Source organism: Somniosus microcephalus, chromosome 8 (genome assembly GCF_052327205.1).
Source record: "Somniosus microcephalus isolate GS21.2 chromosome 8, FLI_Smic_1.0, whole genome shotgun sequence".
Taxonomy (NCBI): Eukaryota; Metazoa; Chordata; class Chondrichthyes; order Squaliformes; family Somniosidae; genus Somniosus; species Somniosus microcephalus.
In genome coordinates, this window is record NC_140994.1 from 266,103,737 (window position 1) to 266,128,938 (window position 25,202).

General features: G+C 51.6%; 1 protein-coding gene across 2 annotated transcripts; it reads left to right on the forward strand.

The window, feature by feature from the left end:
• The first annotated feature begins 5,797 nt into the window (after positions 1–5,797).
• On the forward strand, positions 5,798–24,062 carry LOC147114374 (transmembrane O-methyltransferase homolog). 2 transcript variants are annotated; one of them, XM_085994076.1, is made up of 4 exons: positions 5,798–5,902; positions 19,514–19,781; positions 22,024–22,220; positions 23,234–24,062. In XM_085994076.1, exons 2-4 carry the CDS (start codon positions 19,520–19,522, stop codon positions 23,624–23,626), a joined length of 852 nt encoding a protein of 283 aa, XP_085850202.1. In that variant the 5' UTR covers positions 5,798–5,902; positions 19,514–19,519; the 3' UTR covers positions 23,627–24,062. The 2 variants fall into 2 exon arrangements, with proteins under 2 accessions (XP_085850202.1, XP_085850201.1); XM_085994075.1 differs by lacking the exon at positions 5,798–5,902 and adding an exon at positions 11,683–11,785 and having other exon boundaries at positions 23,234–24,060.
• Positions 24,063–25,202: the final 1,140 nt, after the last annotated feature.

Below are 25,202 nucleotides of genomic sequence, written 5' to 3' on the forward strand. Positions count from 1 at the left end.
CAGTGCATCTTGTACGTAGATACATAGGAGCAGGAGTAGGCCATTCGGCCCCTCGAGCCTGCTCCCCCATTCAATGAGATCATGGCTGATCATCCAAATTCAGTACCCTGTCCCTGCCTTCTCCCCATATCCCTTGATCCCTTTAACCTTAAGAAATATATCCAACTCCTTCTTGAATATATTTAATGAATTGGCCTCCACTGCCTTCTGTGGTAGAGAATTCCACAGGTTCACCACTCTGGGTGAAGAAATTCCTCCTCATCTCAGTCCTAAATGGCTTACCCCTTATCCTTAGACTGTGACCCCTGTTTCTGGACTCCCCGGCCATCGGGAACATCCTTCCTGCATCCAGTCTGTCTAGTCCTGTTAGAATTTTATAAGTTTCAATGAGATCCCCTCTCATTCTTCTAAACTCCAGCGAGTATAAGCCCAATCGACCCAATCTCTCCTCATACGTCATTCCTGCCATCCCAGGTATCAGTCTGATGAATCTTCGCTGCACTCCCTCCATGGCAAGAACATCCTTCCTCAGATAAGGCGACCAAAACTGCACACAATACTCAAGGTGTGGTCTCACCAAGGCCCTGTACAACTGCAGCAAGATATCCTTGTTCTTGTACTCGAACCCTCTCGCTACTAAGGCCAACATACCATTTGCCGCCTTAACCGCCTGCTGCACCTGCATGCTTACCTTCAGTGACTGGTGCACAAGGACACCCAGGTCTCGTTGCACTTCCCCTTCTCCCAATCTATTGCTGTTCAGATAATCTGCCCTCCTGTTTTTGCCACCAAAGTGGATAACCTCGCATTTATCCACATTATACTGCATCTGCCATGCTTCTGCCCAATCAACCAACCTGTCCAAATCATACTGGAGTTTCTCGGCATCCTCCTCACAGCACACACGCCCACCCAGCTTTGTGTCATCTGCAAACTTGGAGATATTACATCTAGTTCCCTCGTCTAGATCATTTATCTATATTGTGAATGGCTGGGGTCCTAGGACCGATCCCTGCGGTACCCCACTAGTCACTGCCTGCCATTCGGAAAAAGAGCCATTTATTCCAACTCTTTGCTTCCTGTCTGCCAACCAGTTCTTTATCCAAGTCAGTACCTTGCCCCCAATCCCATGTGCCTTAACTTTACACGCTAATCTCTTATGCGGGACCTTATTGAAAGCCTTCTGAAAGTCCAAATACACCTCATCCACTGGTTCTCCCTTATCTATTCTACCAGTTACATCCTCAAAAAATTCCAATAAATTAGTCAAGCATGATTTACCTTTTGTAAATCCATGTTGACTTTGTCCGATCCTGTCACTCTTTTCCAAGTACTCTGCTATTACATCTTTTATAATGGACTCTAGCATTTTCCCCACTACCGATGTCAGGCTTACCGGTCTATAATTCCCCGTTTTCTCTCTACCACCTTATTTGAATAGTGGGGTAACATTAGCTACCCTCCAATCCATGGGAACTGTTCCAGAGTCTATCGAATTTTGGAAGATGACCAGCAATGCATCTACTATTTCTAGGGCCACTTCCTTAAGTACCCTAGGATGTAGATTATCAGGCCCTGGGGATTTATCGGCCCTCAATCCTGTCAATTTCCTTAACACCATTTCCCTACAAATACTGATTTCTTTCAGTTCCTCCCTCTCATTAGATCCTATGTTCCCCGACATCTTTGGGAGGTTATTTGTGTCCTCCTTTGTGAAGACAGAACCAAAGTATGTATTTAATTGGTCTGCCATTTCTTTGTTCCCCATTATAAATTCCCCTGATTCTGACGGCAAGGGACCTATGCTTGACTTCACCAATCTTTTTCTCTTCACATATCTATAAAAGCTTTTACAGTCAGGTGGTACACACTGCAGCCACAGAGCACCGGTGGTGGAGAGAGTGAATGTTTAAGGTGGTGGATGGGGTGCCATGCTAAGCTAACCTTAATATCCCATCAAGCTCTCTGTTTCTTCCTTCTCCATGTTCCAACACTTACCCAGCAATCAGGCTGATGCTGGGGCACTGTGATTTAAAGGGCGTTTAATTTCCTCTCTGCAGTTTCTGTTAAACCCCTACCATCCATCGCTTCAGTTAACAACTGCATTAAAACAGCAGGCAGGGATAAAAGCACAAAGTCAGAAGCTAGTTGGTCAGAAGCATCATCCAGAGGAAGTGAAACCTGATGCAGTGCAGGCTAACGGCGCAACATTCGCTGCAGCAGAGGGAGAATGTTTTGATAATTAAGATTCCATTGAATCTCCCATCACTTTTCTGCTAAAGCCACAGAAAGCTCTTGTTTTTTCGGTAAAACTACTGCCAGCTGCGAGCATCTCCTAAAAGTGCGCAAAAGAGACAGCCAGGAAATGGCCGGCTTCCCGTGGTCGAGAAACTAGACTGACTGCACTTTGCTCAATGTGCAAAGTTCTAGTCCGCTGCGGGCTTTTATAAATCTGTAAAATAGATTGCATTAAACTGACAACCTGCTTCCGCCTGTGAGGATTAGTCTGTAACTGGTATATTTCAATCTGGTTTGAATCGGAGGTTTCGAGAGGGCTGTTCTGGGTTTTCCAATGATTAAAGAGCAGTCGGCACATCGTGGTCAGACGGACTTGGAATCAGTGTGAATGAGTGCAGCAGTAAAGAGGCAACCTCTGTTAAGAGAAAGGTAAAGCTACCGTGTACTGCCCACTCCCATCGCTGTTTCAGGTTATATGTATTCCGTTAATACGTCTCTTTTAGAAATGCATCTACAGCTTGGTGACCCAGCTTCTCATCTCCATGGACCCCCTCAGCTGCTCTGGTGATCAGCCTTTAAGATGACAGCAGCTCAATCTCCCCGCCCCAGTGGCACCCAGACTTCCCTTCCCCTTTAAGTAAAGTAATTTGGAATAGTGTTCAAATGGGACAGTGCAGGACACGCCCCCCTGCCAACTGCAACAATGCAGGTCACGCCCCCTGCCAACTGCAACAATGCAGGTCACGCCCCCTGCCAACTGCAACAATGCAGGTCACGCCCCCTGCCAACTGCAACAATGCAGGACACGCCCCCTGCCAACTGCAACAATGCAGGTCACGCCCCCTGCCAACTGCAACAATGCAGGACATGCCCCCTGCCAACTGCAACAATGCAGGACACGCCCCCTGCCAACTGCAACAATGCAGGTCACGCCCCCTGCCAACTGCAACAATGCAGGACACGCCCCCTGCCAACTGCAACAATGCAGGACACGCCCCCTGCCAACTGCAACAATGCAGGTCACGCCCCCTGCCAACTGCAACAATGCAGGTCACGCCCCCTGCCAACTGCAACAATGCAGGACACGCCCCCCTGCCAACTGCAACAATGCAGGACACACCCCCTGCCAACTGCAACAATGCAGGTCACGCCCCCCCCCCGCCAACTGCAACAATGCAGGTCACGCCCCCCCTGCCAACTGCAACAATGCAGGTCACGCCCCCCCTGCCAACTGCAACAATGCAGGTCACGCCCCCCCTGCCAACTGCAACAATGCAGGACACGCCCCCCCTGCCAACTGCAACAATGCAGGTCACGCCCCCCTGCCAACTGCAACAATGCAGGCCACGCCCCCCTGCCAACTGCAACAATGCAGGTCATGCCCCCCCTGCCAACTGCAACAATGCAGGACATCCCCCCCCCCCCCCGCCAACTGCAACAATGCAGGTCACGCCCCCCTGCCAGCTGCAACAATGCAGGACACGTCCCCCTGCCAACTGCACCAATGCATGGCATGCCGCCTGCCAACTGCAACAATGCAGGACACGCCCCCTGCCAACTGCAACAATGCAGGTCACGCCCCCTGCCAACTGCAACAATGCAGGTCATGCCAACTGCAACAATGCAGGACACGCCCCCTGCCAACTGCAACAATGCAGGTCACGCCCCCTTGCCAACTGCAACAATGCAGGACACGCCCCCCCTGCCAACTGCAACAATGCAGGTCACGCCCCCCTGCCAACTGCAACAATGCAGGTCACGCCCCCCCTGCCAACTGCAACAATGCAGGTCATGCCCCCCCCGCCAACTGCAACAATGCAGGACACCCCCCCGCCAACTGCAACAATGCAGGTCACGCCCCCCTGCCAACTGCAACAATGCAGGTCACGCCCCCTGCCAACTGCAACAATGCAGGACACGTCCCCCTGCCAACTGCACCAATGCATGGCACGCCGCCTGCCAACTGCGACAATGCAGGACACGCCCCCCTGCCAACTGCAACAATGCAGGTCACACCCCCTGCCAACTGCAACAATGCAGGTCATGCCAACTGCAACAATGCAGGACACGCCCCCTGCCAACTGCAACAATGCAGGTCATGCCAACTGCAACAATGCAGGACACGCCCCCTGCCAACTGCAACAATGCAGGACACACCCCCTACCAATCAGAACAATGAGATACGCCCCCTGCCAATCTATCAAATGATACTGCTTGCATGTTCTAACAAATTTCTACCTTATAAGTCGCCCCATAATCATTTGTTAATGTTTAGTTTCCACACAAGGTTAATATAAATTACTGAGGGAGTGCTTCAGTGCAGTACTCGAGGGAGTGCAGCTCCAGTGCCAGAATTACAGACCTTCAACTGAGACGCTAAACCGAGTTCCCTACTCCCTGGACAGCAGTAGCTGTAATGAGGGTGGGATTGCTATCCTTCAAGGAAGAAATCAAATGATCTAAAGGTTCATCCAAAGGGCTGTGGAGGCTCAGTCGTTGAGTATATTCAAGACTGAGATCGATAGATTTTTGGACTCTAGGGGAATCAAGGGATATGGAGATCGGGCGGGAAAGTGGAGTTGAGGTGGAAGATCAGCCGTGATCTTACTGAATGGCGGAGCAGGCTCGAGGGGCCGTGCGGCGGAGCAGGCTCGAGGGGCCGTGCGGTGGAGCAGGCTCGAGGGGCCGTGGCGGAGCAGGCTCGAGGGGCCATGTGGCGGAGCAGGCTCGAGGGGCCATGTGGCGGAGCAGGCTCGAGGGGATGTGTGGCGGAGCAGGCTCGAGGGGCCATGTGGCGGAGCAGGCTTGAGGGGATGTGTGGCGGAGCAGGCTCGAGGGGCCGTGTGGCGGAGCAGGCTCGAGGGGCCATGTGGCGGAGCAGGCTCGAGGGGATGTGTGGCGGAGCAGGCTCGATGGGCCGTGTGGCGGAGCAGGCTCGAGGGGCCGTGTGGCGGAGCAGGCTCGAAGGGCCGTGTGGCGGAGCAGGCTCGAAGGGCCGTGTGGCGGAGCAGGCTCGAAGGGCCGTGTGGCGGAGCAGGCTCGAGGGGCCGTGTGGCGGAGCAGGCTCGAGGGGCCGTGTGGCGGAGCAGGCTCGAGGGGCCGTGTGGTGGAGCAGGCTCGAGGGGCCGTGTGGTGGAGCAGGCTCGAGGGGCCGAATGGCCGACTCCTGCTCCTAATTCATATGTTGCATTATCCGAATCTGTTTACGTTCTTCCATCAGCTTTTATTAACAGAGATAGGAGTTATCACATTTGTTTCTGTTCCCAACAAACATGTATCTGAATTGAAAGTTTCACTGTTGCATTTTTTATGGATGTAATGCTGAAATAAATGCCGGGGAGATAATAGGATGATGCACGGTTAGTGGCTCCCACTAGAATTGTGTGTGTTGGAAAATATGTAATAAAATGTGTTCTATTTTGGTTACTGTTGAACTATGAAACGTAAACTAAACTCGAATCGTAAAGCTGTTGCTAAATACCAATGGTGCGACTGATGTAACCCGATATATTTATTAAAGGCTGCCTGTGAATTTGTGCTTCAGTGTGTTAGTGACTTTGCACTGCAGTTTTGGGCCGGGCTTTGAAGATGGCCCAACCTGCATGTCTTGCCCATCCCTCATTCCCCCGAGGGTGGGACTGGAGTCACATGTAGACCAGACCGGGTAAGAGCAGCAGATTCCCTTCCCTGAAGGGCAGTAGTGAACCAGTTGGGTTTTAATAACAATCCGGCAGCTTTCGTGGTCACATTTCTTGGTACTAGCCCTTGTGAGCTCCGGCATTCCTTCCCTATAGCTCTCCACCCCTCTCCCTCTCTCTTCCTTTAAGACTCTTCTTACAACCTACGTCTTTGACCAAGCTTTTGGTCACCTGTCCTACTATCTCCTTACGTGGAGTTGGTGTGAAGTTTTTTTTGATAATCGCTTTCTGTTCCCAACAAACATGTATCTGAATTGAAAGGCACACTAAAGGCACTAGATAAATGCAAGTTGTTGTCGTTGTGTTACCTTGGATTTACTTTCACAACTTGCTATTCTGGGATTTGAACTTATAACCACTGTGCTGCTAGTTCTGTACCATGACCACTAGGGTACTGTACCCATACTGAAATTTGTTACGAATCCCGCTCTATGTCTCAGACACTCTGTTCTGTTCTGTTTTTTTCATTCGTGCTTTTATTCCTAATTACTTGCAAGCAAAATAAGTCTTACAGAAAGTGGGAGGAGCGAGGTGAATATTGGCAGAGAGAGAGAGGCAGTCGTACCTGGGAAGCACAGCTCTTGGCCACGATCTCGGAGGCTGCTCCCTACGTATTTTGAAAAAGTCCTGTCTGTCCTCTCGGGTGGATGTTAAAGATCCCAGGGCATGATTCGAAGTTCTTTCTCTCAGTGTCCCTCAACCACCAAAAACTAGTCATTTATCTCATTGCTGTTTGTGGGACCTTACTGTGTGCTGATTGGCTGACGCCTTTGCCTACAAAACAAGTGTCACTGCTTTTCAAAGTAATCCGTTGGCTGTTGTGCACTTTGGGGTATCATGAGAAAAGGTGCTATATAAATGCAAGTTCCACATAGAATTTACAGCGCAGAAACAGGCCATTCGGCCCAACTGGTCGCTGCCGGTGTCCATACTCCACATGAGCCTGCTCCCGCTCTAATTGCCAATTCCCGCCCTGCCCCCTTATCCCTCTATTCTTTTCTCCCTCATGTATGCATCACGCCTCCCCTTCGATGCGTCAGTGCTCTCTGCTTCCGCCACACCATGTGGCAGCATGTTCCACAATCCCACCATTCTCTGTGTGAAGAAATTCCTCCTAAATTCTTTATTAGATCTGTTAGTGACTCTCTTATGTTTATGTCCCCTTGTTCTGGACTCACCCACAAGTGGAAACACTTTCTCCACATCCACCCTATCCAACCCCTTCATCATTTTAAATTAAGTCTCCACTTAGTCTTCTCATTCAGATAAAAGAGCCCCAGGCAGCTCAATCTTTCCTGTTAGTTGCAGCCCCTCCATTCTGATAATATCCTTCTAAATCTTTTCTCCAGGGCTTCAATATCCTTTCTGCAGTATGGAGACCAGAACTGCACATCGTACTCCCAAGTGTGGTTTAATTCAGATTCGAGATAAATGTAACATTACCTCCCCACTTTTGTATTCTATTCCTCTCAATGAACCCCAGTACTTTGCACTTTTTATGGCCTTATCAGCTTGTGTTGCTACTTTCAGCGATTTATTTATATTCCAGGATCTCTTTGCTCCTCTACCCCATTTACTTTCTTCCAAGAAGGACCGGGAAGGATGGGAAGGAAGCATGGGGTTTATGGAGGGAAAGCCACAGTGTGGGACCAAGCTGGTTGAGGGGACATGGCTGTTAAACTCTGCTGCCCGTTTCCTAACTTGCACCAAGTCCCGTTTCCCCCTCACCTCTGTGCTCGCTGACCTACATTAGCACCTGGTCCGGAGACCAATGTTCCCCTTAAATTGCTGCACGGCCCATTCAAATTTTGCGTATGCGCAGTATTTACAATGCAAAAAGCTGGTGAGCAGCCTGCGCGGGACCTCACACACACTGCACATCCATGCGGCCGCACAGCTTCGATGGAACTGCTGGCAATGCCTCAATTTTAAAATGCTCATCCTTGTTTTCAAATCGCTCCATCGTCCCTCCCTATCTCTAATCTCCTCCAGCCCTACAAACCTCCAAGACCTCCAATTCTGGCCTCTTGAGCATCCCCGATTTTAATCGCTCCACCATTGGCGGCCGTGCCTTCAGCTGCCAGGGCCCTAAGCTCTGGAATTCCCTCCCTAAACCTCTCCGCCTCTCTCTTTTTAAGACACTCCTTGAAACCTACCTCCTTCATCTGCCTTAATATCTCCTTATGTGGCTCGGTGTCAAATTTTGTTTGATAATCGCTCCTGTGAAGCGCTTTGGGACATTTTACTGCGTTAAAGGTGCTATATAAATGCAAGTTGTTGTTGTTGTTAATGGTGGGGCAGAAGGAACATAAGAACATAAAAACATAAGAACATAAGAAATAGGAGCAGGAGTAGGCCAATTGGCCCCTCGAGCCTGCTCCGCCATTCAATAAGATCATGGCTGATCTGATCCTAACCGCCAATCCACTATCACAGAACCATCTCCTGAATCTAACAGAATTAGACACACGAAATAGCAGCAGGATCAGGCTACACGGCCCCTGGGCCCGCTCCGCTACCCACAGGGCCATGACTGATCCGAACCTAGACTCATGTCCAAATTCCTGCCCGCTCCCCGTAACCTTTAATTCCCTTTACTTCTAGGAAACTGTCTATTTCTGTTTTAAATTTATGTAATGATGTAGCTTCTACAGCTTTTTGGGGCAGCATATTCCATGGACCTACCACCCTCTGAGTGAAGTAGTTCCTCCTCATCTCAGTTTTGAAAGAGCAGCCCCTTATTCTAAGACTATGCCCCCTAGTTCTAGTTTCACCCATCATCGGGAACATCTTCCCCGCATCCACCCGATCCAACCCCTTCACAATCTTATATGTTGCAATAAGATCGCCTCTCATTCTTCTGAACTCCAATGAGTAGAGTCCCAATCTACTCAACCTCTCCTCATATGTCCATCCCCTCATCCCCGGGATTAACCGAGTGAACCTTCTTTGTACTGACTCGAGAGCAAGTATGTCCTTTCTTAAGTATGGACACCAAACCTGTACGCAGTATTCCAGGTGCAGTCTCACCAATACCTTGTACAACTGAAGCAATACCTCCCTATTTTTATATTCTATCCCCCTAGCAATGAAAGCCAACATTCCATTGGCCTTCTTAATCACTTGCTGCACCTGCATACTAACCTTTTGAGTTTTGTGCACCAGGACCCCCAGATCCCTTTGTACTTCAGTACTTTCCAGTTTCTTGCCATTAAGATAATAACTTGCTCTACTATTTTTCCTGCCAAAATGCATAACCTCACACTTTCCAGTATTGTATTCCATCTGCCAAATCTCTGCCCACTTACTTAGCCTGTCTATGTCCCCTTGCAGGTTTTTTATGTCCTCCTCACTCACTACTTTCCCTCCCATCTTAGTATCATCTGCAAACTTTGATATGTTACACTCGGTCCCCTCCTCCAAATCGTTAATATAGATTGTAAAGAGTTGGGGACCCAGCACTGACCCCTGCGGAACACCACTAGTTACTGATTGCCAGTCTGAGAATGAACCATTTATCCCAACTCTCTGCCTTCTGTTAGATAGCCAATCCTCTATCCATGCCAGAATATTACCCCCAATCCCGTGATTTTTTATCTTAAGCAATAATCTTTTGTGTGGCACCTTGTCAAATGCCTTTTGGAAGTCTAAATACACTACGTCCACTGGCTCCCCTTTATCCACCCTACACATTACTTCCTCAAAGAACTCCAGCAAATTTGTCAAACATGACTTCCCCTTCATAAAACCATGCTGACTTTGTCCTATTAAATTATGATTATCCAAATGTCCTGTTACTGTCTCCTTAATAATGGACTCCAAAATTTTACCTACCACAGATGTTAGGCTAACCGGTCTATAGTTTCCAGCCTTCTGCCTACTGCCCTTTTTAAATAAGGGTGTTACATTTGCAGTTTTCCAGTCTGCCGGGACCTTTGCCGAGTCCAGGGAGTTTTGGAAAATTATTACCAATGCATCCACAATCCCTACCGCCACTTCCCTCAAGACCCTAGGATGTAAGCCATCAGGTCCAGGTGATTTATCCGCCTTGAGTCCCATTATTTTACCGAGTACCACTTCCTTAGTGATTTTGATCATGTTTAGCTCCTCCCCCCCTTTAGCCCCCTGTTTGTCCAGTGTTGGGATATTCTTAGTGTCTTCTACTGTAAAGACTGATGTAAAATATTCATTCAGTGTTTTTGCCATCACCATATTTCCCACCATTAATTTCCCGGTCTCATCCTCTAAGGAACCAACATTTACTTTAGCCACCCTTTTTCTTTTTATATAACTATAAAAACTCTTACTATCTATTTTTATATTTTTTGCTAATTTACTTTCATAATCTATCTTTCCTTTCTTAATCAATGTTTTTGTTATTTTTTGCTGTCTTTTAAAGTTTTCCCAATCCTCTATCCTCCCACTAGATTTGGCTACCTTATATGCCCTTGTTTTTAGTCGAATACTATCCTTAATTTCTTTACTTAGCCATGGATGGCTGTCTTTTCTTTTACACCCTTTTCTTCTCAGTGGAATATATTTTTTTTGGAAGTTGTAAAATAACTCCTTAAATGTACACCACTGATCATGTATCGTCTTACCCTTTAATCTATTTTCCCAATCCACTCTACTCAATTACGCTCTCATGCCTTCATAGTCTCCTTTATTCAAGCTTAGCACGCTTGTTTGAGATCCAACCTTCTCACCCTCTAATTGAATATGGAATTCAACCATGTTATGGTCACTCATTCCAAGGGGATCCTTTACTAGGACATTTTTAATTAATCCCGTCTCGTTACACAGGACCAGATCTAAGGTTGCTTGCCCCTGGTCGGTTCAGTTACATACTGCTCAAGAAACCCATCCCTAATACACTCAATGAACTCATCCTCAAGGCAGCCCTGCCCAATTTGATTTGTCCAATTAATATGATAATTAAAATCCCCCATAATTATAGATGTTCCCTTATTACAAGCCTCAACTATTTCCTGATTGATACTCCGTCCAACAGAGTTGCCACTGTTTGGCGGCCTATAGACTACGCCCACGAGTGTTTTTTTCCCCTTATTATTCCTTACCTCCACCCAAACTGTTTCATTATCCAGATCTTTTGACCCAATATCATTTCTCTGTATTACAGTGATTCCTTCCTTTATTAACATAGCCACCCCACCTCCCCTTCCTTCCTGCCTGTCCTTCCTGATCGTTAAATAACCTGGTATGTTTAATTCCCAGGCATTGTCACCCTGCAGCCATGTTTCTGTAATGGCCACAAGATCATACCCATATGTAGTTATTTGTGCCATTAACTCGTCTATTTTGTTACGAATGCTACGTGCATTCAGATAGAGAACTTTCAAAGATGTTTTGTGACACTTAGTTCCTGCTTTTGCCCTTTTTATTACTTTACCTTTTACTCCACAAGAGCGTGGGGTCAGAGGAACAGAGAAATCTGTGGGGATCATTTATGGGGGGTGAATTAGTTTTAAAAATATTACATCCAATAAAATGTCAGTAAAATCTACTTGATTTTATACAGTATTGTTTTTTTCTCTCCTCAATCATGTTGACTTGCTCCAGGCTGATAACTTTTGGGCAAGATTTTCACTTTTGTCGACTAACTATCTTCAGTGGATGGTGAAGGTTCCTTTGGCTAAGTTAACTGGCTAGTAAAAAAATAACTAAAATTCACAAGTGTGAAGGGAGCACTTCACCCCCTCACCTTTCACCTTTGACTCAAGGACACCTAGCCGAGTAGAACATTGTTAACATGACGCGTCTTCCGGGTGGAGGCCGGTCACATGCGCGGCTCTTCCGCCCGGGAGTCTCCCGCAGTCAAACCGCACCTGGTCAGTAAACTTTCCTCTTTTGGGATTTTTTGTAAACCACATTTAAAATATAGATATATTTTCAGATAATGTATGTTAAACTTCTCCAATTGGTCCGAGTAACTGCTTAACTCCGGCGCCTGATAAGAGGGGAGTTTTCATTTCTCTATAAATTCTCCCAAGAGTCCAAGGGACCAGGAGGAGGCCATTCAGCCCCTCGAGCCTGGAATTTTATCGACCCAATTGATTCTGTTTTGGAACTCTGGCGAAGCTGTTGAATATTTTTTTTATAACTTCTTTATAATATAATTAGCATAGACAATACATAGGATTAAATAGGCACAGAAACAGGCCATTCGGCCCAACCAGTCCATGCTGGCTCCACTCGAGCCACCTCCCGTCACTCTGTCAGCATAACCCTCTATTCCCTTCAATGCTTGTCCAGCCTCCCCTTAAATGCATCCAAAGAGTTTAAAACACTTGAGTGTGTGGAAAGCCGTAAAGTGGAAGCAGCCCCCGCCTGCAGTTTGTTCCACAGGGGCCGCGGGCAGACTGGGGATCGCTGCTCTCCGGCCTGGCCAGCGGCGACAATGGCGGACCTCCCCTCCCACAGTGCACCGCGGTGGGGAATCCGCTCTATTCTCCCCACCAGGCTGCACGCCGCTGCGCATGCGCCAGCCCTTCATTCACAAATCTGCCCCACCTGTGGCTGGAGTCGGAGGCAGCGCCACAGCCTCTGCCTGGGCAAACCCCTGTCACACCTCTTCTCAACCACTGACATCCCAGCTTTTTTTATTGTTCATTTATGGGATGTGGACGTCGCTGGCAAGGCCAGCATTTATTGCCCATCCCTAGTTGCCCTTGAGAAGGTGGTGGTGAGCCGCCTTCTTGAACCGCTGCAGTCCGTGTGGTGAAGGTGCTCCCACAGTGCTGTTAGGGAGGGAGTTCCAGGATTTTGACCCAGCGACGATGAAGGAATGGTGATTCCAATTTCCAAGTCAGGATGCTGTGTGACTTGGAGGGGAACTTGGAGGTGGTGGTGTTCCCATGCGCCTGCTGCCCTTGTCCTTCTAGGTGGAAGAGGTCGCGGGTTTGGGAGGTGCTGCCGAAGAAGTCTTGGCGAGTTGCTGCAGTGCATCTTCTAGATGGTACACACTGCAGCTGGACTGGGGCAAACAATCTGGAAAGCATTGACTCCCAGTCCGGCAACATCTTGATTTTAAAATTCTCATCCCCGCCCCACCCTCCTATCTCTGTAACCTCCTCCGGCCCCAAAACCGTCCGAGATCTCCACGCTACTCCAATTCTGGCCTCTTGCGCATCCCCCAATTTTTATCGCTCCACATTGGCGGCCGTGCCTTCAGCAGCCTGAGCCCTAAGCTCTGGAATTCCCTCCCTAAACCTCTCTCCGCCTCTCTCTGCTTTAAGATGCTCCTTCAAGCCTAGCTCTTTGACCAAGCATTTGGTAACCTATTCTAATTTCTCCTTATGTGGCTCAGAGTCAAATTTTCTTTGATTACGCTCTTATGAAACGCCTTGGGACATTTTACTACGTTAAAAGGTGCTATATAAATGCAAGTTGTTGTGATGTGTAAAAAGATCCCCAAAATTCATTCTCGGGATGTGGGCGTCGCTGGCAAGGCCAGCATTTATTGTCCGTCCCTAGTTGCCCTTGAGAAGGTGGTGGTGAGCCGCCTTCTTGAACCGCTGCAGTCCGTGTGGTGAAGGTACTCCCACAGTGCTGTTAGGGAGGGAGTTCCAGGATTTTGACCCAGCGACGATGAAGGATCGGCCGATATATCTCCAAGTCAGGATGGTGTGTGACTTGGAGGGGAACTTGGAGGTGGTGGTGTTCCCACGCGCCTGCTGCCCTTGTCCTTCTAGGTGGAAGAGGTCGCGGGTTTGGGAGGTGCTGCCGAAGAAGCCTTGGCGAGTTGCTGCAGTGCATCTTGTAGATGGTACACACTGCAGCCACGGTGCGCCGGTGGTGGAGGGAGTGAATGTTTAAGGTGGTGGATGGGGTGCCAATCAAGCGGGCTGCTTTGTCCTGGATGGTATCGAGCTTCTTGAGTGTTGTTGGAGCTGCACTCATCCAGGCAAGTGGAGAACATTCCATCACACTCCTTACTTGTAGAAAGGCTTTGGGGAGTCAGGAGAGGAGATCCTTCAGAGGGCAGTTCAGAGTCAACCCCGTTGGTGTGAGACTGGAGTCACATATAGGCCCAGACCGGGTAAGGACGGCAGGCTTCCTTCCCTAAAGGGACATCAGTGAACCAGTTGGGTTTTTAATGACAATCCAACAGCTTCATGGTCACTTTTACTGAGACCAGCTTTTTATTTCCAGATATTTTTTTAAACCAAATCCAAATTCCAAAACTGCCCGTGGTGGGATTTAAGCTCGCATTCGTCCAGTGAAATTGCCCACAAAAAGCTGCCGTATCAAGTGTGAAATTATTCCATCCCCTGCCCCTCCAACTCTGACCTCTGACCTTTCTAAACCTTTGGTGCAGCTTTGGGTCACCTGACCTGACGCCTCCTCACGCGGCTCGGTGTCAAATTTTATTCGCACTCCCGTTAAGCGGCTTTTATTCTACGTTAAAGGCGCTATATAAATGCAAGCGGTTGTTGAAGTGAGCTCTGGTCGGATGCCGAGGGACGTCTGCTGCCGAGTGTGTGCCCGTGGACAGGAGGTGGGGGAGGGGGCAGCGTTTGGGTGTGATGCCACACAAGGCCGACAATCTGCCGGACGCTCGCTGTCAAAGCTGGCGAGTGTCGAATGGCCACTCGGGCAAGTTGACCAGATGTCTGATCCCGGGGGTGGGGGTGGGGGGAACCTTCAGGAAGAGCCACGGTTCCGTGGCCCGGACTGACGGCCTGCCTTCCTCCACCTTCTGGGTTTCCAACATTCTCTGTTTTTTGTTGAACATGGTGGGGGCGAATCAAGAACGAGGCGACGTAACCACAAAATTAGAGCGCGGCCGTTCAGGGGTGATGTCAGGAAGCACTTCTTCACACAAAGGGTGGTGGAAATCTGGAAAACTCTCCCCCAAAAAGCTGTGGATACTGGGGGTCAGCTGGAGTTTTCAAGGCTGAGAGCGATAGATTTATGTTGGGTAAGGGCATCGAGCAAAGGTGGGAAAATGGATTTGAGGCGCTGATCAGCCACAAACTGATTGAATGGCGGAGCAGGCTCGAGGGGCTCAATGGCCTCCTCCTGTTCCTGTGTCCGGCTCTTGTTGATTGTGGGGAAGGATGGGAATGACACATTTCCAACAGGCATTCGATAAGGTGCCACCTAAAAGTGCACAAGATAAAGGCTCATGGGGTTGGGGGTAATACAGTAGCATGAATAGAGGATTGGTTAATGGGAAGAAAACAGAGAGTAGGAATAAACTGATCTTTTTCGGGTTGGCAGGCTGTAACTAGTGGGGTGCCGCAAGGATCAGTGTTGGGGCCTCAGCTATTTACAATCTATATCAATGACCTAGATGAAGGGACCGAGTGTAATGTATCCAAGTTTGCTGACGATACAAAGCTAGATGGGACAGTAAGCTGTGAGGAGAACACACAGTCTGCGAAGGGATATAGATAGACTGAGTGAGTGGGCAGTAAGGTGGCAAATGGAGTATAATGTGGGGAAATGTGAGGTTATTCACTTTGGTAGGAAGAATAGAAAAACAGAATATTTTTAAATGGTGAGAAACTTTGAAATGTTGGTGTTTGGAGAGATTTGGGTGTCCTCGTGCAAGAAACACAGAAAGCTAGCGTGCAGGTACAGCAAGCAATAAGGAAGGCAAATGGCATGTTGGCCTTTATTGCAAGGGGGTTGGAGTATAAGAGTGAGGAAGTCTTGCTCCAATTGTACAGAGTCTTGGTGAGACCACCCCTGGAGTACTGGGCACAGTTTTGGTCTCCTTATCTAAGGAAGGATATACTTGCCTTGGAGGCGGTGCAACAAAGGTTCACTAGATTGATTCCTGGGATGAGAGGGCTGTCCTATGAGGAGAGATTGTGTAGAATGGGCCGATACTCTCTGGAGTTTAGAAGAATGGGAGGTGATCTCATTGAAACATACAAGATTCTGAGGGGGATTGACAGGGTAGATGCTGAGAGGTTGTTTCCCCCTGGCTGGAGAGTCTAGAACTAGGGGTCACAGTCTCAGGATAAGGGGTCGGCCATTTAAGATTGAGATGAGGAGGAATTTCTTCACTCAGAGGGCGGTGAATCTTTGGAATTCTCTACCCCAGAGGGCTGTGGAGGCTCAGTCGTTGAGTATATTCAAGGCTGAGATCGATAGATTTTTGGACTCTCGAGGAATCAAGGGATATGGGGATCGGGCGGGAAAGTGGCGTTGAGGTCGATGATCAGCCACGATCTTATTGAACGGCGGAGCAGGCTCGAGGGGCCGGATGGCCGACTCCTGCTCCTATTTATGTTCTTATGACACATGATCCATGTTCAAGGACTGCTACTGGCTGTATGCTGCACCTGACGCTGCTTTATGTAGAAGAGTCGCAGACTTGAAGAAGCCTCAGCATTAACAAGCACGGCAATTCAATCGGGATCCAAACCCTCAGCAGCCCAGATCCCAGGCTGACCGAGCTCCTGGCCAGCTGGAGAGTGTAGGTGGACGGACCTCTCGTACGATAGCAAAATACTGCAGATGCTGGAAATCCAAAATAACAACAGAAAATGCTGGAAAAACTCAGCAGGCCAGGCAACATCCGTGGAGAGAAATTAGAGTCGACGTTTCGGGCGGACCCTTTTTCAAAACAAAAGAAGTAAAGAAAAGAAGTCTCTTCACTTCTTTTGTTCTCTCCCAGCCCTGCCTTTCGATCTATTTCATTTCCTTTCCAGTTTTGAAAAAGGGTTTCGACCTGAAACGTCGACTCTATTTTCTCTCCACGGATGTTGCGTTGACATCATCCAGGGTAAGGAGTTTAACTCCAAGAATTCAGGATGTGAGTTTCTGTTTGGTGCAGCAACAACTTGTATTTATATAGCGCCTTTAACGTAGTGAAACGTCCCAAGGCTCTTCACAGGAGCGATTATCAAACAAAATTTGACACCGAGCCACATAAGGAGATATTAGGACAGGTGACCAAAAGCTTGGTCAAAGAGGTCGGTTTTAAGGAGCGTCTTAAAGGAGGAGAGAGAGGCGGAGATGTTTAGGCAGGGAATTCCAGAGCTCAGGGTCTAGACAGCTGAAGGCACGGCCGCCAATGGTGGAACGATTAAAATGTGGGATGCGCAAGTGGCCAGAATTGGAGGAGCGCAGAGATCGCGGAGGGTTGTAGGACTGGAGGAGGTCACAGGGATAGGGAGGGATATGAACAGAAGGATGAGAATTTTTTTTAATCGAGGCGTTGCTTAACCGGGAGCCAATGTCGGTCAGCGAACACAGGGGGTGATGGGTGAACGGGACTGGGTGTGAGTTAGGACACGGGGCAGTGAGCACGGGGTGATGGGTGAACGGGACTGGGTGTGAGTTAGGACACGGGGCAGTGAGCACAGGGGGTGATGGGTGAACGGGACTTGGTGCGAGTTAGGACACGGGGCAGTGAGCACAGGGGGTGATGGGTGAACGGGACTGGGTGCGAGTTAGGACACGGGGCAGTGAGCACAGGGGGTGATGGGTGAACGGGACTGGGTGTGAGTTAGGACACGGGCCAGTGAGCACAGGGGGTGATGGGTGAACGGGGCTCGGTGTGAGTTAGGACACGGGGCAGTGAGCACGGGGTGATGGGTGAACGGGACTCGCTGCGAGTTAGGACACGGGGCAGTGAGCACAGGGGGTGATGGGTGAACGGGACTGGGTGCGAGTTAGGACACGGGACAGTGAGCACAGGGGGTGATGGGTGAACGGGACTGGGTGTGAGTTAGGACACGGGGCAGTGAGCACAGGGGGTGATGGGTGAACGGGACTGGGTGTGAGTTAGGACACGGGGCAGTGAGCACAGGGGGTGATGGGTGAACGGGACTCGGTGCGAGTTAGGACACGGGGCAGTGAGCACGGGGTGATGGGTGAACGGGACTGGATGTGAGTTAGGACACGGGGCAGTGAGCACGGGGGGCGATGGGTGAACGGGACTGGGTGTGAGTTAGGACACGGGGCAGTGAGCACGGGGGGTGATGGGTGAATGGGACTGGGTGCGAGTTAGGACACGGGGCAGTGAGCACGGGGGTGATGGGTGAACGGGACTGGGTGCGAGTTAGGACACGGGGCAGTGAGCACAGGGGGTGATGGGTGAACGGGACTGGGTGTGAGTTAGGACACGGGGCAGTGAGCACAGGGGGTGATGGGTGAACGGGACTGGGTGCGAGTTAGGACACGGGGCAGTGAGCACGGGGTGATGGGTGAACGGGACTGGGTGCGAGTTTGGACACGGGGCAGTGAGCACGGGGTGATGGGTGAACGGGATTGGGTGTGAGTTAGGACACGGGGCAGTGAGCACGGGGGGCGATGGGTGAACGGGACTGGGTGTGAGTTAGGACACGGGGCAGTGAGCACAGGGGGTGATGGGTGAACGGGACTGGGTGTGAGTTTGGACACGGGGGCAGTGAGCACAGGGGGTGATGGGTGAACGGGACTGGGTGTGAGTTAGGACACGGGGCAGCAGAGTTTTGGATGAGCTGAAGTTTATTGGGGGTGGAAGGTGGGAGGATCGCTTTGAGAATGTTTCAGGCTCGAGGTGTTTGTGAAGCTGCTACAGGACGATTACATTGCATGTCCCACGTTGGCACGAGATGGTGTTTCACCAATGCAGGATGCGCAGTATAACTACTGAAGCTGGAGCAGGTCAGTCTTGTAACGATTCAGCAGCTACTGGCATACAGTGCAGTACAACTGCTAAATGCGTGGACTCCCCTGCTCTCCGAAATAGTGCCGTGGGATCTTTTACATCTACCTGAGAGAGTAGATGGGGCCTTGGCTTAACGTCTCATCTGAAATACGGGACCTCGGCTTAACGTCTCATCTGAAAGACGGGACCTCCGACAGTGCGGCGCTCCCTCAGTACCGCCCCTCCGACAGTGCGGCGCTCCCTCAGTACCGCCCCTCCGACAGTGCGGCGCTCCCTCAGTACCGCCCCTCCGACAGTGCGGCGCTCCCTCAGTACCGCCCCTCCGACAGTGCGGCGCTCCCTCAGTACCGCCCCTCCGACAGTGCGGCGCTCCCTCAGTACCCGCCCCTCCGACAGTGCGGCGCTCCCTCAGTACCGCCCCTCCGACAGTGCGGCGCTCCCTCAGTACCGCCCCTCCGACAGTGCGGCGCTCCCTCAGTACCGCCCCTCCGACAGTGCGGCGCTCCCTCAGTACCGCCCCTCCGACAGTGCGGCGCTCCCTCAGTACCGCCCCTCCGACAGTGCGGCGCTCCCTCAGTACCGCCCCTCCGACAGTGCGGCGCTCCCTCAGTACCGCCCCTCCGACAGTGCGGCGCTCCCTCAGTACCGCCCCTCCGACAGTGCGGCGCTCCCTCAGTACCGCCCCTCCGACAGTGCGGCGCTCCCTCAGCACCGCCCCTCCGACAGTGCGGCGCTCCCTCAGTACCGCACTGGGAGTGGCACCCTAGATTTTTGTGCTCAAGTCTCTGGCGTGGGGCTTGAACCCGTGACCTTCTGACTCGGGTGAAAGAGAGAGTGCTGCCCACTGAGCCACGGCCAACACCTTAAGTAGAACATGATCCCAGTAGTAATTATTGCCGGGCGTTGAGGTTCCTCGGAGATTAATAACGTATCGTGTTACCCTCAGCCGAAGATGTGGCTTCCTGTCCTGGCTGCAGTCCTGGTTCCCGTCTGTACGGCCGTGACGATCCGGTATCACCGACGGCTACTCCGGTTCTACCGCCAGCGATTCCTGGGGTGGTTGAGGAGCTGTATCACCGGAATATCACGGGAGGAACGGGCATTCCGCTACGTCCTGACAAACTCGACACACGGCAAGCCTGAGAGTGTACTGAGCACTTTGGACGAGTGGTGTAGCAGGTACGATTGTGTGACCAGCACCGGCCCTGAGAAAGGTAGGCAGAGACTCCACTCACCAAACTATCCATGGGTCTTGCTCTCCGAATCCCGCACCTCCACGAGAACAAAGTGATCGTAGAAACCATAGTTATTCAGCCCAACTCATCTGCTATAGCAATCCCAAAATTAATCCCACCGCCCCGCTCTCTCCCGATAGCACTGTATCAATCCCAAAATTAATCCCACCGCCCCGCTCTCTCCCCATAGCCCCGTATCAATCCCAAAACTAATCCCCTGCCCCGCTCTCTTCCCATAGCCCTGTATCAATTCCAAACTATTCCCACTGCCCCACTCTCTCCCCATAGCCCTGTATCAATCCCAAAACTAATCCCCTGCCCCGCTCTCTTCCCATAGCCCTGTATCAATTCCAAACTATTCCCACTGCCCCACTCTCTCCCCATAGCCCTGTATCAATCCCAAAACTAATCTCACTGCCCCGCTCTCTCCCCATAGCCCTGTATCAATCCCAAAACTAATCCCCTGCCCCGCTCTCTTCCCATAGCCCTGTATCAATTCCAAACTATTCCCACTGCCCCACTCTCTCCCCATCGCCCTGTATCAATCCCAAACTAACCCCACTGCCCCACTCTCTCCCCATAGCCCTGTATCAATCCCAAACTAATCCCACTGCCCCGCTCTCTCCCCATAGCCCTGTATCAATCCCAAACTAATCCCACTGCCCCGCTCTCTCCCCATAGCCCTGTATCAATCCCAAACTAATCCCACTGCCCCGCTCTCTCCCCATAGCCCTGTATCAATCCCAAACTAATCCCACTGCCCCGCTCTCTCCCCATAGCCCTGTATCAATCCCAAAACTAATCTCACTGCCCCGCTCTCTCCCCATCGCCCTGTATCAATCCCAAACTAACCCCACTGCCCCGCTCTCCCCATAGCCCTGTATCAATCCCAAACTAATCCCACTGCCCCGCTCTCTCCCCATAGCCCTGTATCAATCCCAAACTAATCCCACTGCCCCGCTCTCTCCCCATAGCCCTGTATCAATCCCAAACCAAACCCACTGCCCCGCTCTCTCCCCATCGACCTGCTTCAAATATTTATTCAAATTTCCCTAAAAAGATGTAGTGTAGTCGCTGTTGTAATGTCGGAAACGCGGCAGTCAATTTGCACACAGCAAGCTCCCACAAACAGCATTGTAATATGACCAGATTATCAGTTTTAGTAATGTCGTTTGAGATAAATATTGGCCAGGACACCGAGGAGAACTCCCCTGCTCTTCTTCCGATAGTGGCCATGGGATCTTTTACATCCACCTGAGAGCAGACGGGGCCTCGGTTTAACGTCTCATCTGAAAGACAGCCCCTCCGACAGTGCAGCACTCCCTCAGTACTGCCCCTCCGACAGTGCAGCACTCCCTCGGTACTGCCCCTCCGACAGTGCAGCGCTCCCTCAGTACTGCCCCTCCGACAGTGCGGCGCTCCCTCAGTACTGCCCCTCCGACAGTGCAGCGCTCCCTCAGTACTGTCCCTCCGACAGTGCAGCACTCCCTCAGTACTGTCCCTCCGACAGTGCAGCACTCCCTCGGTACTGCCCCTCCGACAGTGCGGCGCTCCCTCAGTACTGCCCCTCCGACAGTGCAGCGCTCCCTCAGTCACTGCACTGGGAGTGTCAGCCTGGATTTTGTGCTCAAGTCTCTGGAGTGGGTCTTGAACCCACGACCTTCTGCCTCAGTGGCGAGGGTGCTGCCCACTGAGCCACAGCTGACCCCTTGATGCGTTACTTTTACTCGCTGGTTAATGCATTCACCGTGATTAAGTTGAACAGATTAGAGAAACTGGGATTGTTCTCTTTAAAGAGAAGGTTAAGGGGAGATTCAGTAGAGCTTTTCAAAATTCTGAAGGGTTTTGATTGAGTAAATAAGGAGCAACTGTTTCCACTGGCACGAGGATCAGTGACCAGAGGACACAGAGTGAAGGGAATTGGCAAAAGAACCAGAGGGGAGATGAGGAGAATGTTTTTACAGCGAGTTGTTGTGATCTGGACCGCGCTGCCTGAAAGGGCGGTGGAAGCAGATTCAATAGTAACTTTCAAAAGGGAATTGGATAAATACTGGAAAAGGAAAAATTTGCAGAACTATGGGGAAAGAGCAGGGGGGGTAGTGGGACTAATTGGAGAGCTCGTTCAAAGAGCCGGCACAGGCACGGTGGGCCGAATGGCCTTCTTTTGAGCTGTAAGATTCTGTGAAACTCATCATTGTGTGTAACCTTGAATCTGTTCCAGGTCAGATCCTGGAGTCGGTGGTGCGGCGCGTTGACCCTGTCCGAGCTCTCGAGCTGGGCACGTATTGCGGTTACGCTGCTATCCGCATCGCACGGCTCCTCCCGCCCGGAGCGAAGCTGTACACCGTGGAGCCTGACCCCAAAACCGCCGACCTGGCCGAGGAAATGATGCTGGTGGCCGGATTGAAACACACACAGGTAACTGGGGTAACTCCTGGCAACGCACTTTACTCCCGCATTTCTCTCCTAGAGACAAACACAGGAACAGGAGGAGGCCATTCACCCCCTCGAGCCTGTTACACAGGAACAGGAGGAGGCCGTTCACCCCCTCGAGCCTGTTACACAGGAACAGGAGGAGGCCGTTCACCCCCTCGAGCCTGTTACACAGGAACAGGAGGAGGCCGTTCAGCCCCTCGAGCCTGTTACACAGGAACAGGAGGAGGCCGTTCACCCCCTCGAGCCTGTTACACAGGAACAGGAGGCAGCTATTCAGACCCCCCTCGAGCCTGTTACATAGGGGGCCTTGGTTTAACGTCTCATCCGAAAGACAGCACCCCGTCAGTACTGCCCCTCCGACAGTGCAGCGCTCCCTCAGTACTGCCCCTCCGACAGTGCGGCGCTCCCTCAGTACTGTCCCTCCGACAGTGCAGCGCTCCCTCAGTACTGTCCCTCCGACAGTGCAGCGCTCCCTCAGTACTGACCCTCCGACAGTGCGGCGCTCCCTCAGTACTGCCCCTCCGACAGTGCGGCGCTCCCTCAGTACTGTCCCTCCGACAGTGCAGCGCTCCCTCAGTACTGTCCCTCCGACAGTGCGGCGCTCCCTCAGTACTGTCCCTCCGACAGTGCGGCGCTCCCTCAGTACTGTCCCTCCGACAGTGCGGCGCTCCCTCAGTACTGTCCCTCCGACAGTGCGGCGCTCCCTCAGTACTGCCCCTCCGACAGTGCGGCGTTCCCTCAGTACTGAACTGGGCGTGTCAGTCTAGATTTTTGTGCTCAAATCCCTTGAGTGGGACTTGAACCCACAACCTTCTGACTCAGAGGCGAGGGTGCTGCCCACTGAGCCACGGCTAGCACACACTCACACCGTCAAAGCGGTAGGTTTCTAACACCCTCTCCTACATCCTGTCCAGTGCGGCTGTGGTAAAGCCGCCTCTACCCGAGACAACTGGGGCCTGTTGTACTTGACTCGTTTCTCTTCTCTCCCCGTGCAGTTCCAGGTGATTACCGGCCTTCCGGTGGAGGTCATACTTCGATTCAAGGCAGCGTACGGAGTGGAGACGTTGGACTTTGTCTTCCTGAGCCAGGGGCGGGACGGGGACCAGCTGCGGGACCTGTGTCTGCTGGAGGAGGCGGGACTGCTGTCCGAGGGCTCGGTGATCCTGGCCGACAGTGTGACTCACTCGGGGGCGGCAGGATTCCTCAGCTCGGTCCGTCGTGACCCGCGCTACAGCACCTCCTTCCACCGCTGCTCTGCTCCTTACCAGGAGGACATCCCGGACGGAATGGAGGAGTTAGTATTTCTCAAAGCAGCTGGAGGAAGAGACGAGGTTATACCCTGCATCTCTCTCGGTGGTGCAGGGCAACGGTTGGTGTGTTATTATTAGGTAGTTTTCTTATTTTTTGTTCATTCTCGGGAATGACCATCGGTGTCAAGGCAGGAATCAGACACAGACCCCCCCGTCCCGTCACCGTGTGGGGGAATCAGAGACACAGACCCATGTTCCCTCACCCGTGTTGGGGGGGGGGGGGAATCGTAGACACAGACCCCCGTCCCGTCCCCGTGTGGGGGGGGAATCGTAGACACAGACCCACATTCCTGGGAGTGATCATTAAGATGTTGTTTGGTACTCAACCAATGAAGCGCAGCTTCCTTTGACCGAGACGCCATTTTATGTTGATAAATAAACAAGTCTTTGTTACACAGCGCCCGCTGAACCTGTTAAGACTCTGGGAACTCCAAATAAAAACCTCAAGTTCTCGCAAGCACCTGTGCCTTATTATATTGGTCAAATGTTTTAAATTCTTGCGTTGTCACTGTTGAAATTGAGACTCCTCACCCTCTCACTACACGAAGAGAGAACTTGTAGTTATAGAACACCGAGTGGACACTCGGCCCCTGCCCAGATATTCACCGTGAAGCCCCCCAGCTAAGCCGGGTTCTATCCTCATCCCCTCTCACTCCTGTTTCCCTGCCAACGCGATCAAAGGAGCTGCGGCCCATTCTCCCGCCACATTACTCCTGAATTCCATAACTGGTCTATATTTCCCTGAACTTCCGCCCGCATGTCCGCTCCATCACCCAGACCGCCTGCTTCCACCTCCGTAACATCGCCCGTCTCCGCCCTTGCCTCAGCTCATCCGCTGCTGAAACCCTCATCCATGCCTTTGTTACCTCCACACTCGACTATTCCAACACACTCCTGACCGGCCTCCCACATTCCACCCTACGTAAACTTGAGCTCATACAAAACTCTGCTGCCCCGTGTCCTAACTCACACCCAGTCCCGTTCACCCATCACCCCCTGTGCTCACTGCCCCGTGTCCTAACTCTCACCCATCACCCCGTGCTCACTGCCCCGTGTCCTAACTCGCACCCAGTCCCGTTCGCCCATCACCCCCTGTGCTCACTGCCCCGTGTCCTAACTCGCACCCAGTCCCGTTCGCCCATCACCCCCTGTGCTCACTGCCCCGTGTCCTAACTCGCACCCAGTCCCGTTCACCCATCACCCCGTGCTCACTGCCCCGTGTCCTAACTCACACCCAGTCCCCTAACTCACACCCAGTCCCGTTCACCCGTCACCCCCCTGTGCTCACTGCCCCGTGTCCTAACTCGCACCCAGTCCCGTTCACCCATCACCCCCTGTGCTCACTGCCCCGTGTCCTAACTCGCACCCAGTCCCGTTCACCCATCGCCCCGTGTCCTAACTCACACCCAGTCCCATTCACCCATCACCCCGTGCTCACTGCCCCGTGTCCTAACTCGCACCCAGTCCCGTTCACCCATCGCCCCCTGTGCTCACTGCCCCGTGTCCTAACTCACACCCAGTCCCGTTCACCCATCACCCCCTGTGCTCACTGCCCCGTGTCCTAACTCACACCCAGTCCCGTTCACCCATCACCCCCTGTGCTCACTGCCCCGTGTCCTAACTCGCACCAAGTCCCGTTCGCCCATCACCTCTG

What these genes read in the sequence shown, in the direction of transcription:
- LOC147114374 (XM_085994075.1), top strand. Translation starts at nt 11,738, where the DNA reads ATGCGCGGCTCTTCCGCCCGGGAGTCTCCCGCAGTCAAACCGCACCTG. An exon ending in CAGCACCGGCCCTGAGAAAG is followed by an intron (nt 19,782 to 22,023) that starts GTAGGCAGAGAC and finishes AATCTGTTCCAG; the next exon opens with GTCAGATCCTGGAGTCGGTG. An exon ending in CCGGATTGAAACACACACAG is followed by an intron (nt 22,221 to 23,233) that starts GTAACTGGGGTA and finishes CTCCCCGTGCAG; the next exon opens with TTCCAGGTGATTACCGGCCT.